A 15654-nucleotide genomic window follows, 5' to 3' on the forward strand; every position below is an offset into this window, starting at 1 on the left:
GGTCTTACTCCCTCATAAGAATACAAGCCTGAAACAATTTCTAAAGACTGTTGACATCTAGTGGAAGGCATAGGAACTGCAAATTGACAAAAAAAACAACAAAAGAAAATACTTCCTGAATGGCTTTTTCTCAGGGTTTCGCCTGCCAAATCAGTTCTTTTGTACTCAGACACTGTTTTAACAGTTTTGAAAACTTTAGAATTTTCTATCCATATATGCATATAACGGCCCGAGTAGCAGGCCGTTTAATTTGGGCATGCTTTTCATCCAAAATTCTGAATGCTGCCCCCTACCCTAGAGAAGATAAACTATATTATACCCTTATCTGTGCGCATGCCTGTTGACGGGTAAAGCACCAAACCAGGGGTGTGGTATACCAATCAAACCCCCTCTCAAAACATACGAGGAGTATCCGTAGCTAACAAACAGAAGATCATTCAGGAGCCATTGTGGTCTTGGTAATGGGGGTGGCTGACAGTAGTTCACCATTATCCAGATTTATGGCAAAAGGTAGAGACAGAGTGGCGCTGATGCAGTGACCCTATATGACTCAGCCCTTTCTAGTGCTTGGTACCAGTCTACAGCAAACACAATTTTTTTCAGCACTATCCTTCCCCCACCCTTGTCCTCCTCCTCTGCCTCGGTTTTTAAGTGCCTTTCTTCCTCAGCATCTCCCACAGTAGGAAGAAAAGACTGTCTTAACAATTTAGTAGAGCGAAGAAGCGGCTAGGCCACAGGCGTTTCGATTAATGGTGCTCGGTGCAGGCTGCCAGGGGTGCTGAGGTGTGCCTCTGTGCGTGAGAGTGCATGCGCAAAAATTGATTTCGAGAGCGGAAGCGAAAGGAACTACCACAACAAGCCCATTGAAAGGGGATCCTAAACGCTGTGGATCAATTGCTCTTCCAAGTGCCGATTCATACCAGCAAAGCATGGTAACTAAAGCGTTTAGGATGTAGGATTTGGTTATGACTGGACATGAGAGAGCGAGGCGAACCAATGACAGGGCAGCGATTACACGCCACACTGTGGATCCCACCGAGACAGAGCTCGCTTGGTGCTAAAAGAACTGCAAGCTCTCACAATTACTAACGGCATGGTCTTGACAATGCACTTATAAACCTATCCACTCTTTTTAAACACTCAGAGCGCCAGAATTCTATAACTACTAGAATGGCCATGTCGGTCATTCTGACTGTTAATATTTAAATTGTGTATTCCATAATAATAAATTACAAAATGTATGCATTTGTGTTAAAATATTTCATAAGAAACCTCAGGACACCAAATGTAAATTCTAATCAGTCCTAAAATATATTGATTGATCCAGAATCGCTTAGACTGTAAATTCTAAAATAAGACCATAGTGTATTTTATGATTTGTATAAGACAACAGTTGCCTGCCAAGCTAATCAATGTATTTATATAGCCCTTCTTGCATCAGCTGATATATCAAAGTGCTGTACAGAAACCCAGCCTAAAACCCCAAACAGCAAGCGATGCAGGTGTAGAAGCACGGTGGCTAGGAAAAACTCCCTAGAAAGGCCAAAACCTAGGAAGAAACCAGGCTATGAGGGGGGGCAGTCCTCTTCTGGCTGTGCCGGGTGGAGATTATAACTGAACACGGCCAAGATGTTCATAAATGACCAGCATGGTCATATAATAGTAAACACAATCAAGCTTCCCTTACAACTCCAAACTACACCTAAATTATAGCCTATTGAAACTAATTTCACACAAATAATAAGAATAGATGTGGCCTAAAGAAAATATAAAATTGATAATAGTCTGATGGGTGACTTGTTAATTGACAATGAAGAGACTGATGACCAGCCGTGCGTTGGTAAAGGGAACGGAGCTTACCTAAAAGCATCCTACAGAGGTCCATGGAGGCCAAACATTTTGATTGCAGGCTTTAAGGTTCCTAATGAACCTAGTTTTGCCAAAGAACAAAATATAACCTTTTCCTAGAATAACTGTGGCTCCAGGTGTTCCTCATGTGAGTACTGGCTACAATCAGCAATAGCCATTTGGGGAAAATATCATTTCTATTTTATTATGTTTATATTCTTACAGTAAAATACTGTAGGCCTATTTTAAATGTGTATTGATGTAGCATCACCATCTATTTTGCAAAAACAAATACATAAGTTTAGACTACATATTAATTTGACAGAGGTAATGAGCTGTCAATTGATCAGCACAGCAATTGATAAAACAGGACCATGTTTACAAAAGTGGTTCTGAGCTCATGTCAGTATTACACAGGTAAGCTAATGGTTACAGAAATAAGCAATGCAGACAGGCTCTATAGATTTCTATTATCTATGTGAGTGACTGTCCAACACACCACCACCTGTTGCTATGTTGGGCACCTACTGACCCAAAACATGTTTTTCTTTTCTTTTTTTCTCTCTCAATAACTACGTTTCCATCCAGTTTTTCTGTGAGAAAAGTCAGCAGCACCACCCTGGATTCCACTGTATTGTAATGTTTTTAAAATTGTGTAACTGCCTTTAATATGGCTGAACCACAGGAAGAGTAGCTGCTCCATTGGCAGCAGCCAATGGGGATCCATAATAAATGCCAAGATCCAGCAACCTTGCACAGCCATTGATCTCCAGCAACTTCGCACAGCCATGGAAGAGGAGTGGGACAACATTCCACAGGCCACAAGCAACAGTCTGACAACATTATGTGAAGGGGATGTGTTGCGCTGCATGAGGCAAAGGGTGGTCACCTCAGATACTGACTGGTTTTCTGATCCACTCCCCTACCTTCTTTTTAAAGGTACTGTATCTGTGACCAACAGATGCATGTCTGTATTCCCAGTCATGTGACATGCATAGATTAGGATCTAATGAATTTACTTAAATTGACTGATTTCCTAATATGAACTGAAACTCAGTAAAATCTTTCAAATTGTTGCATGTTGCTTTTATATTATTGTTCAGTGTAGTGTAAAAGAGCAGATTGAGGTCTCCAAAACACGTGCCTTTGCCAAATAAAAATGGAAGAGATGAGCTCTGTCAAAATATCATAACCGCTGTTCCTTTGCGACCCATGTGTGAGCACGCAGCAGCATCACCTACAGTAACATAAACTAATTGTAATAGTGTTGTTCTTTGAAAGCTATTTTTTTTTTCATATTCTAATATTACCGAAGTCTTTCATGAACACAACCAAAGGACAATTTTTCTGATAGCAGATATAAAATAATTGTTTGACTTTTAGAATGTTGCAGTCAAATGGCTACTCATTGATGTAGTAGTAAGGGGGGTAACGAGGCCTGGCAGTTTAAGTGTTAAAGCCTACATTTTGAATTCAGAAAATCCATGGCCCATAAGTTAAGACGTGCAGGAAATTAGTCTTTCTCAGTTTTTTCATTAACGCATGTTCATTTTGTGTGTGCTTGTGAGCATGTGTGTGTGCATGAGCATCTACATTGCTAAGTGCACATATTAAAAAGACAAATACCAGACACTATGCAGAGCACCGGGCAGGTTCTGTGCATTTGGAGGGAGGAAATGTAACATTCGTACCCTTGTGGTATAGACCTTGTTATTTTTCCTCCCCTGTCTCTGGCTATGAGGGCTAGACTAAACAAACAGTGGGGATCATGACCTTCTGTGCCATTCGGCTACCAGCAATAAGTCGGGGCTTGATCACTTGCAAGGCAGTCTTCTTCAGATGGTGCCCACACACAGTTGAGGATGCCTGGTCATTCTTTAAAAGTAACTTCCTCACCATTTTAGATAAGCATGCTCCGTTCAAAAAAATGCAGAACTAAGGACAGATATAGCCCTTGGTTCACTCCAGACCTGACTGCCCTCGACCAGCACAAAAACATCCTGTGGCAGACTGTAATAGCATTGAATAGTCCCCGCGATATGCAACTGTTCAGGGAAGTCAGGAACCAATACACGCAGTCAGTCAGGAAAGCAAAGGCCAGCTTCTTCAGGCAGAAATAGTGCATTGTAGCTCTAACTCTAAAAAGTTCTGGGACACTGTAAAGTCCATGGAGAACAAGAGCACCTCCTCCCAGCTGCCCACTGCACTGAGGCTAGGTAACACGGTCACCACCGATAAATCCATGATTATCAAAAACTTCAACAAGCATTTCTCAACGGTTGGCCATGCTTTCCTCCTGGCTAATCCAAACTCGGCCAACAGCTCCGCCCCCCCCTCGCAGCTACCCCTATTACCCCTACTACCCCAACCCCTATTACCAGCCTGTTCAACCTCTCTTTCATATCGTCTGAGATCCCCAAGGATTGGAAAGTGGCCGCAGTCATCCCCCTCTTCAAAGGGGGAGACACCCTGGACCCAAACTGTTACAGACCTATATCCATCCTGCCCTGCCTATCTAAGGTCTTCGAAAGCCAAGTCAACAAACAGGTCACTGACCATCTCGAATCCCACCGTACCTTCTCCACTGTGCAATCTGGTTTCCGAGCCGGTCATGGGTGCACCTCAGCCACGCTCAGGGTACTAAACGATATCATAACCGCTATCGATAAAAGACAGTACTGTGCAGCCGTCTTCATCGACCTGGCCAAGGCTTTCGACTCTGTCAATCACCGTATTCTTATCGTCAGACTCGGTAGCCTCGGTTTTTCTAATGACTGCCTTGCCTGGTTCACCAACTACTTTACAGACACAGTTCAGTGTGTGAAATTGGAGGGCATGTTGTCCGGTCCTCTGGCAGTCTCTATGGGGGTGCCACAGGGTTCAATTCTCGGGCCGACTCTTTTCTCTGTATATATCAATGATGTTGCTCTTGCTGCGGGCGATTCCCTGATCCACCTCTACGCAGACGACACCATTCTGTATACTTCTGGCCCTTCCTTGGACACTGTGCTATCTAACCTCCAAACGAGCTTCAATGCCATACAACACTCCTTCCGTGGCCTCCAACTGCTCTTAAACGCTAGTAAAACCAAATGCATGCTTTTCAACCGTTATCTCCCTCACCAACTTCAAACATCTGCTATCTGAGCAGCTAACCGATCGCTGCAGCTGTACGTAGTCTATCGGTAAATAGCCCACCCAATTTTCCTACCTCATCCCCATACGGTTTATATTTATTTACTTTTCTGCTCTTTTGCACACCAGTTTTTCTACCTGTACATGACCATCTGATCATGTATCACTCCAGTGTTAATCTGCTAAATTGTAATTATTCGCCTACCTCCTCATGCCTTTTGCACACAATGTATATAGACTTTTTTTCCCCGTTCTACTGTGTTCTTGACTTGTTAATTGTTTACTCCATGTGTAACTCTGTTGTCTGTTCACACTGCTATGCTTTATATTGGCCAGGCCGCAGTTGTAAATGAGAACTTGTTCTCAACTAGCCTATCTGGTCAAATAAAGGTGAAATAATAAAAAATACAAAAAAATACAAAAAACACACACTCTGCTATGGAAAAAAGTGGGAAAGCGTTGATTTTCCCAATTTGCGATACATTTCCAGCTCCATCTCAGGCGGGGAAGCTCTTGCTCGTTATGTGTGTCTGCTGCAATGCAAGAGGTGAGGACATTTCCAACAGTTCCAGCAGCTCTTTGGTGCTTGTTGCTGTCATTATGCTAATGGTCAAATGGGGGCCAGAGGAGGATTTTCAGAACTTCTGAAGTTAATTTGGATTGAGCGTTAGATATGAGTAATTACAGAGAGGACTGCAGGCTAGATGGTTGACTGACTTGCTAGAGTCTATCCGAACTAGTGTCAGGACACTGAAATGTGATAATACAGTTAACTGTCAAAATAAAGGAAAGACCAACATCAAGTGTCTTAAGGGCGTTGTGCCACCACGAGCTGCCAGAACAGCTTCAATAGATTCTACAAGTGTCTAGAACACTATTGGAGGGATGGTGGTGGAAAATGCTGTCTCAGGCCCCGCTCCATAATCTCCCATAAGTGTTCAGTTGAGATCTGGTGACTGACACACACACACACACCATTTAAACCCCATATGCTACTTTGAGAACCCTCTTTCAACATCACTGATCTCTTCTAGCCATGGTAGCCAAAATAATGGGCAACTGTTAATGTTTATAAATGTCCCTTGTTGATGAGATGTTAATTGCTTAATTAACTCAAGATCCCACCTGTTTGGAAGCACCTGCTTTCAATATACTTTGTATCCATAATTAACTCATGTTTCTTTTATTTTGTGTCCAACCTTAGCAATCCTCCTCTCTCTTAGTTTGATCTCAGCAACAAAAGCATGGCAGGGAAGAGGGTCTTTATGTCGGTAATGGTCTTGCAACTTTTGCTGAAAGATTTCTCTTTGTGGAACGGTTTGACCCAGCATTATAGAGGGCATCCTGTGAGTCTATTGGCGGCATGCAAAGGAAAGTGGTTGAAACTACTTTGAGTGTTGGAGGACAGGGAAAACCCCTTAGAAATTTACATTTTATTTCCATATGTGACTCACCACCTGGATTCGGTCTTATGTAGTACAAAATGGTATATCATACACTGCATTGTTGAGGAACAATGGGAAAGTAATTCTGCTTTGAAGGTTGATAAACTTGTAAACTCACTTTTGAGAAAATGGCCTTTGAATGTTTTGGGATTTGCTGAAGAGCTCCTCGTTGTCTACACTCATTCAGCATCGTTCACACCTTCTTAAGCTTTAGCCCCACCCATCTCGTTTCGCGTTCAGAGCGCACACTTGATTTGTGTACCTATAGATAACATGAAAACAGCCTAACCAGCTCTGCGGGCAACAATTTTATTACACTTTTTGCAGACGTTTACTGACACCTTCCATATCCAACGCATGTTGTACACTTTAGCTTAAGACATGTAGCTACCTAGCTAGATAAAGAATATGTAACGCTAGCTAACGAGCCAGCCAGCTAACGTTAGCTAGTTAAACAACAATGAACATAGTGCCAAATCATGCCGTTACTCCGCTGCATGAATCTAATGGGAGATAACCATCCATGGTTCAATGTTAGCTAGCTAACATTAGGCTCTAACTAGCGAAGCAAACAGTTCTGGGATACAAATAATGTCAGCTAGGGAGCCAGCCAGCTAACGTTAGCTAGCTAGCTAACAGTACACTTTAGCTTGAAATGAAACCACTTTCTGTCAAAATTATTCTGAAAATGTGGCTAGCTAAAGCTAGACTATCTTACCTGTATACAAAATCATCCGTGTCTCCCTGTCACGGATTCCATGCCATGCCACAGTTGCCCTTAGTTTGAAGATGTAATCTGGAGACAGGTGTTTTCTCCATCTCTTTAGCTATCATACTCTAATTCCACTGATTTCAAAACTTGATCCTCCAGAAAGTGGAGAGTAACACTTATCTGTAAAGCTCCACTACACAATACATACAAAAAAAGCAGCATTTGACAGGATTACCCAACACAGACTGACCAGCTAAAATAGACAAACTCAGCAAAAAAAAGAAACGTCCCTTTTTCAGGACCCTTGTCATTCAAAGATAATTCGTAAAAATCCAAATAACTTCACAGATCTTAATTGTAAAGGGTGTAAACACTGTTTCCCATTATGTTCAATGAACCATAAACAATTAATGAACATGCACCTGTGGAACGGTCGTTAAGACACTAACAGCTTACAGACGGTAGGCAATTAAGATCACAGTTATGAAAACTTAGGACACTAAAGAGGCCTTTCTACTGACCCTGATAAACAGCAAAAAAAAAAGATGCCCAGGGTCCCTGCTCATCTGCCTGAACGTGCCTTAGGCATGCTGCAAGGAGGCATGAGGACCGCAGATGTGGCCAGGGTAATAAATTGCAATGTCCATACTGTGAGATGCCTAAGACAGCGCTACAGGGAGACAGGACCGACAGTTGATCGCCCTCGCAGTGGCAGACCACGTGTAACAACACCTGCACTGAATCGATACATCCAAATATCACACCTGTAGCACAGGTACAGGATGGCAACAACTGCCCAGGTTACACCAGGAACGCACAATCCTTCCATCAGTGCTCAGACTGTAGGCTGAGAGAGACTGGACTGAGGGCTTGTAGGCCTGTTGTAAGGCAGGTCCTCACCAGACATCACCAGACAAACCCATGGTAACTGGGTTTGTGCCCAGCCTATGGGCACAAACCCACCGTCGCTGGACCAGACAGGATTGGCAAAAAGTTGCGGTTTTGTCTCACCAGGGGTGATGGTCGGATTCGCGTTTATCGTTGAAGGAATGAGCGTTACACCGAGGCCTGTTCTCTGGAGTGGGATCGATTTGGAGGTGGAGGGTCCGTCATGGTCTGAGGCAGTGTGTCACAGCATCATCAGACTGAGATTGTTGTCATTGCAGTCAATCTCAATGCTGTCCGTTACAGAGAAGACATCCTCCTCCCTCATGTGGTACCCTTCCTGCAGGCTCATCCTGACATGACCCTCCAGCATGACAATGCCACCAGCCATACTACTCGTTCTGTGTGTGATTTCCTGCAATACAGGAATGTCAGAGTTCTGCCATGGCCAGTGAAGAGCCCGGATCTCCATCCCATTGAGTACGTCTGGGACCTGTTGGCAGGTGCCTTGGTGGAAGAGTGTGGTAACATCTCATAGCAAGAACTGGCAAATCTGGTGCAGTCCATGAGAAGATGCACTGCAGTACTTAATGCAGCTGGTGGCCACACCAGATGACTGTTACTTTTGATTTTAACCCCCCCCCCTTTTGTTCAGGGACACATTATTCCATTTCTGTTAGTCGCATGTCTGTGGAACTTGTTCAGTTTATGTCTCAGTTGTTGAATCTTGTTATGTTCATACAAATATGGACCTTTTTTTGCTGAGTTTATATGGCATACCAATCTGAACTGCTTTCTCGGCATGTCCAGCCCACTCATTATCTCATCCAATCATGGCTAGTGGGAAGATTGCCTCTTTTTCTGTGGCTTAACCAGCAAGGCTTGTAATTTAACATTTTTACAGATGGTATACAAGTTTGTTATTAAGGCACATGAAAGTTCACATGTTCCAGAAGGCATTTCTACCAAAAAAAGAAAGTTAAAATGGCTCTCCTGTGAAGTTGTGACTTGCGACATATGCATAGTTTCCTGAAACGGGTCACATTTACATTGCAAGTTTATGCTGTAGTCTGACTACTTGCCTCGGTTTGATAATGTTGGCCACATTTGAAGAAACCTTACTGAAGACTAATTGTATTATAGTGCCATTATAACCATTCATGACTTATGCCTCTTGTTTCAAATAAGATTTTTTGGAATGGTTTGTGATAGTGCTTGATAGAACAATATTAATGTTTTTAAATGTGTAATTTCCTTATGCAGCTAATCCCTTATTCCACAAATAGACATATTTTGATTTTGACAGGTGAATTTATTGTAAATGTTAGCCTCACACCAAGCTGTTGTTTTTTTTCACAGTCCTTGAACACCTGAAGGCAGACTTATCTTCCTTCGTGTTTTTAATTATTCGCACACCTGCACAACCACATGAAGGCAAACTTCCATCATTTTGAGCTTGTAATTAAATTATTCAAAAGCTGTCAAAGTACATTTCTCAGTATCATCATTCTGAATAAGTTCTAAGAAATCACGAAACATTAATATTAGATGTGCGTGAAGCATGGAATGAGTTAAACTCTAGTTCTTTATACAAATCCATATAGTTTACTTGTAATTTGACAGCAAAGAAAGATTGTCCACCGACACTTTCCTCATAGTACAAGTATAGTATGCGCTTGAGGAAATAGTTTAAAGGGTATAGGCCATGCAAATAAACATCTGTTCCCTGGTCAAAAGCATTCATTTGTTAGGTTGCACAATCACCTGTACAAGATAAAAACCATAGCACTTCTCAGCCAGAGCAAATCCTTTGGGCACAGACATCAGTTCAACGTCTAGTTTTGATTTACATTTGGTTGAGTTGTCAACGTAAGTTCAACGTGAAATGAATAAAACACTTCACCGTGTCATTGGATTTAGTTAAACGTTGGGTAAAAAAATAAAAAAGACAAATGCCCTTACGTTTGAGTTTTTACAAATCCTATTAGTTTCCCACGTTGATTTAACGTCATCACACGTGGAAATGACGTGGAAGCAACATTGATTCAACCCGTTTTAAACCAGTGGGAACAACCCCATTGCTGCAGGTCAGAATCAGTTGCCAGGGTTTGTTTTTGAGGAAGGGCAGTTACTAGTCAAGAGTATTTTTCTTTTTATTTGAACGGACACACTTTCATGGGCTACATGGAGCAGTAGGCTGACTGCACATGCTGCTCTTATCATACTTGGGAGATTTTTCCCTCCAATTCCAGACAGCTCAGCATGGGGTTATCAGAGGGCAGCTTCATTTAATTCTCGGATGAGACTGGGCTGTTCAAACCAGACCAGCATTCCCGGTTCGCTGCATTCATCAAGTGCACCTAAAGTATTTTGAAAGAACATTTTTTTGAGCCAGGTCTGGAAAATGTCAAGGTCTTCCATTTTGTGAAGTACGTTTTATTTTGTGTAAGTGGAATTAGGAGAAAAACAGTTGGTTAAAATCCATTTTGAGTCCCTCTCACATACTCACTTTGAAAGGTTAGCGTCTTCTCAAATTCCAAGCAATAAAGTTTGATGTATATCTTTGACTCAAACAATGAACTTATTGAAGGGACCTTGAGTCAGACACTCACACCACTTCCTCAATTGACTCTTGTGCATTTTAGCAGTTATATTTAGAGTACTCTTAACTATAAGCTCTGTGCTGAATTGTCTTGTACCTCGTGTCTTATATTAAGTGACCAAAATCACATGCGCCTATTTTCTTCATCAGCACCATAATACACTTACGCATGGGATATTGAGAGTGTAAATAGAATGGGAACATGAGGCTACTTAGGCACATGCAAATGCCACTTTGTCTGTGTACTGTTGATTTGTGTTGGGATTTCCAATAGCTTATTGCTTTGGTATGACCAGAATTTGAACTCTGCCTTGCTCTGCTTCTTTGGCATAAAAGCTCAAAGACAGCAAGGAACCTATAGAAGTGGTTGGAGCGAGAAGATCCCTCCAGTCCTGCTCCCTGTGACCTGTGCCATTTATCTCCTCTCCTAAAGCTGTCCAACTCACTGCCTGGTGGGGCCTCATTGTCACCATGGCAACCTCTACCATAGGGCCTGCTCTGTTTTTCTGGAATGAAATGGTTAGGGATGGCAGTGTGGCTCAGCTGCCTCGTCATGGTGTTGGACCCTAGCTTACCACTGTCACAAATGACTCACAGAGAAGCACTTTGAAATGGAAACTGTTTGGTTGGGAAGTTCTTCACCAAAGATGCGGCACCTTTAGTATTATGTTACTCAGTTGCAGGACCCCTGCTTGCATTGTTTGCCTTCCCAGGTGGCTTTGTTTTGCATGACCTTGTCCAGGTACCTCACAGTTATCTAACACTATGCGATCCCCATAGAGCTCAATTTAAAGGTGCTACACATAGGATTTGCGCACACAATTTTTGCATTAAATTATATTGTTTCACAGTAATACTTACCAGCCAGTGTACTGTTTGACTGTGATATTTGCCTATTGATTTCTACTGCCGGAGTGGTATCTGTTGTCAATCTGGGAGCAAAACGAAAGTTACTTTCGGTTTAGGTCCACCAGCTTCCACAGTGGTTTTTGTCCACCAGCTTCAAACAGCTGTTAAAACTATATTTGTTATTGGAAAGATATTTTACAGGTGGTACAATGATGGTACAATGATTCCCTTCACTGAAATTGAGCGAACAGTGTAGAATTTTTGCAACCAGGAAATTTGTGATTTCCACTAGATAACACCGCCCCAAAGTCAGAACAGCTTTCCCAGTTTGACAGCAGATGCCGCTCCGGCAGGATAAATCAATAGGCGAATATCACAGCCAATCACAACACTGGTGGGTAAGTAATACTGTGAAACACTATCATTCCACTATTCGCGCCAGATACGCTACATGACCAAAAGTATGTGGACACCTGCTCGTCGAACATCTCATTCCAAAGTCATGGACATTTAATATGGAGTTGGTCCCCCTTTTGCTGCTATAAGTCTCCACTCTTCTGGGAAAGCTTTCCTCTAGATGTTGGCACATTGCTGCAGGGACTTGCTTCCATTCAGCCACAAGAGCATTAATGAAGTTGGGCACTGATTTTGGGCGATTCAGCCTTGCAGTCTTCTTTCCAATTCATCCCGATAACAGGAAAGGGCTTTCCCCAAACTGTTGCCACAAAGTTGGAAGCACAGAATTGTGTTAAGATTTCCCTTCACTTGAAGTAAGGGGCCTAGCCCGAACCATCAAAAATAGACCCAGACCATTATTCCTCCTCCACTTAACTTTACAATTGCCATTATGCAAAACCCAGATTCATCCGTCAGACTGCCAGCTGATGAAGCGCGATTCATCACTCCAAAGAAGCGTTTTCACCTCTTCAGAGTCCAATGGAGGCAAGCTATACACCACCCCAGCCGATAGTTGGCATTGCGCATAGTGATCTTAGGCTTGTGTGTGGCTACTTGGCCAATGAAACCCATTTCATTAAGCTCCCTACAAACAGTTATTATGCTGACGTTGCTTCCAGAGACAGTTTGGAACTTCGTAGTGAGTGTTGCAACGGAGGACAGAATGTTTTACGCACTACGTGGTGGTGCTGTTCTGAGCTTGTGTGGCTTACCACTTCGAGGCTGAGCTGCTGTTGCTCCTAGACGTTTACACTTCAAATAACAGCACCTACAGTTGACCGGGGTAGCTCTAGCAGGGCAGAAATTTTACAAATGTTATTTTTGCAAAGGTGGCATCCTATGACGGTGCCACGTTGGAAGTGACTGAGCTCTTCAGTAAGGCAATTCTATTGCCAATGTTTGTCTATGGAGATTGCATGGCTTTGTGCTCTATGTTATACACCTGTCAGCAATGAGTGTGGCTGAAATAGCTGAATCAGCTGTTTTGAAGGGGTCCCCACATGCTTTTGTATATATAGTGTATGTATATTATGGATATTTTCTGAAATTACAATGCCATTTTTTTGTGGAAAATCCTGTGTTGCACTTTCAACATATTCTTAAATTTTTTGTTTTCCAGTTCGTAGCACAGTAACTGTGATAGGCTTGTACGGAGAGACGATCGAAGTGCCGTGCAATAATGGAGCTGCCAAGCCAGAGGATCTTATCTTCACTAAATGGAAATATGTAAGTCTTTTTACTGTCATTTGTCTCTCATTGTCTGTTCCAGATGCAGATGTAGGTCATCCAGAAACTGAAGTCAAACAGATTTTAAACCAGCACATTTAACACACACACACACACACATTCCACATGATTATTATCCAAGAGAACATGACAACAACCGTAATGAATCATTAATGAGGCGGTCTAGACAGCGCCTAGAGACGGAACACGTTTTTGGTGGTTGAAACCCTGTTCCACCCCCCCAAAAACTATTTTAAAAAACGGTTAAATCTCATGTTGTAATTCAATCCAAGGCAATAACATACATTAAACATTAAAAAATTTCATCCAAAGTCATTTTTTATACACCTATTTATATTAGGAAGTGGCTGTCCCAAACCCTAACTCCTAAAATTCATTATTGAGAATGAAGCAATTCATAATTTTTTAAATATTTTTTTTTAAATATTTTTTAAAAATTTCAATAGAACATCTTGAGTTCTTCTATTATTACATTGAATGATAATGTTTATTTTTAAACATCTTTCTCAAAAAAATGCTGTGCTCTACTGTACTTTACTGTGCTGTACTGTATTATACTCAAGTTTACTCTACTTGAGTTTCTTACAATTGAAGGGCCGATGGACTCTTGAGACCACATCAATTTAGTATTTAACTTGTCATGGTCTCAACTCACTGAGTCTGGCTTTGTATTTTGGGACCAATGTCCTGGTATAAATCTTGGTCTTGAAGTGTTAGATTCCGTGATAGAAATGTAAAGATAATTTCCGATTTAGCCGACATGCAGTGTTTATCGTGAATGCACTCTGCCTTTAAATGTATTTGCGGATTAAATAAAGCCCCTAGCCCCTATGCTCTCTGAGTGCATTGTCTGAGCAGTTCCAGCCCATAGGAATCCCCACCCAGTTGACTTTTAAATATTGGAAGATCTAAATGGCAATGTCTATGCTAAAAGTAATTATACCCATCTACAGTCAGGGGGAAAAGTATTTGATCCCCTGCTGATTTTGTATGTTTGCCCACTGACAAAGAAATGATCAGTCTATAATTTTAATAGTAGGTTTATTTGAACACTGAGAGACAGAATAACAACAACAAAATCCAGAAAAACGCATGTCAAAAATGTTAAACATTGATTTGCATTTTAATGAGGGAAATAAGTATTTGACCCCTCTACAAAACATGACTTAGTACTTGGTGGCAAAACCCTTGTTGGCAATCAGAGGTCAGACATTTCTTGTAGTTGGCCACCAGGTTTGCACACATCGCAGGAGGGATTATGTCCAATATTCTCTTTGGAGATCTTCATCAAGTCATTAAGGTTTCGAGGCTGACATTTGGCAAATTGAACCTTCAGCTCCCTCCACAGATTTTCTATGCGATTAAGGTCTGGAGACTAGCTAGGCCACTCCAGGACCTTAATGTGTTTCTTCTTGAGCCACTCCTTTGTTGCCTTGGCCGTGTGTTTTGGGTCTTTGTCATGCTGGAATACCCATCCACGACCCATTTTCAATGCCCTGGCTGAGGGAAGGAGGTTCTCACCCAAGATTTGACTGTTCCATTGTCCCTTTGATGCGGTGAAGTTGTCCTGTCCCCTTAGCAGAAAAACACCCCCAAAGCATAATGTTTCCACCTCCATGTTTGACGGTGGGGATGGTGTTCTTGGGGTCATAGGCAGCATTCCTCCTCCTCCAAACACGGCGAGTTGAGTTGATGCCAAAGAGCTCCATTTTGGTCTCATCTGTCCACAACACTTTCACCCAGTTGTCCTCTGAATCATTCAGATGTTCATTGGCAAACTTCAGACGGGCATGTATATGTGCTTTCTTGAGCAGGAGGGCCTTGCGGGGGCTGCAGGATTTCAGTCCTTCACGGCAGACTGTTACCAATTGTTTTCTTGGTGACTTTGGTCCCATCCCAGCTGATCCTCCCGTGTAGTTCTGGGCTGATTCCTCACCGTTCTCATGATCATTGCAACTCCACGAGGTGAGATCTTTCATGGAGCCCCAGGCCGAGGGAGATTGACAGTTATTTTGTGTTTCTTCCATTTGCGAATAATCGCACCAACTGTTGTCACCTTCTCACCAAGCTGCTTGGCGATGGTCTTGTAGCCCATTCCAGCCTTGTGTAGGTCTACAATCTTGTCCCTGACATCCTTGGAGAGCTCTTTGGTCTTGGCCATGGTGGAGCGTTTAGAATCTGATTGATTGTCTGTGAAGCATTTATTTGGGCTGCAATTTCTGAGTCTGGTAACTCTTAATGGTAACTCTTAATGAACTTATCCTCTGCAGCAGAGGTAACTCTGGGTCTTCCTTTCCTGGGGCGGTCCTCGTGAGAGACAGTTTCATCATAGCGCTTGATGGTTTTGAGACTGTACTTGAAGAAACTTTAAAAGTTCTTGAAATTTTTCAGATTGACTGACCTTCATGTCTTAAAGTAATGATGGACTGTTGTTTCTCTTTGCTTATTTGAGCTGTTCTTGCCATAATATGGAC

The 15654-nt window shown here is 42.2% G+C and overlaps 1 protein-coding gene across 2 annotated transcripts in view; it reads left to right on the forward strand.

The window, feature by feature from the left end:
• Window positions 1–15654, forward strand: part of alcama (activated leukocyte cell adhesion molecule a) — a 67713-nt gene that overhangs the window by 16430 nt on the left and 35629 nt on the right. For both annotated transcript variants that reach the window (XM_020452211.2, XM_020452210.2), the window contains exon 2: window positions 13053–13159. In XM_020452211.2, the coding sequence (XP_020307800.1) occupies window positions 13053–13159 (107 nt within the window). The remainder of the gene's footprint in view (window positions 1–13052; window positions 13160–15654) is intronic.

Source organism: Oncorhynchus kisutch, linkage group LG19, assembly GCF_002021735.2.
Source record: "Oncorhynchus kisutch isolate 150728-3 linkage group LG19, Okis_V2, whole genome shotgun sequence".
NCBI classification, from domain to species: domain Eukaryota; kingdom Metazoa; phylum Chordata; class Actinopteri; order Salmoniformes; family Salmonidae; genus Oncorhynchus; species Oncorhynchus kisutch.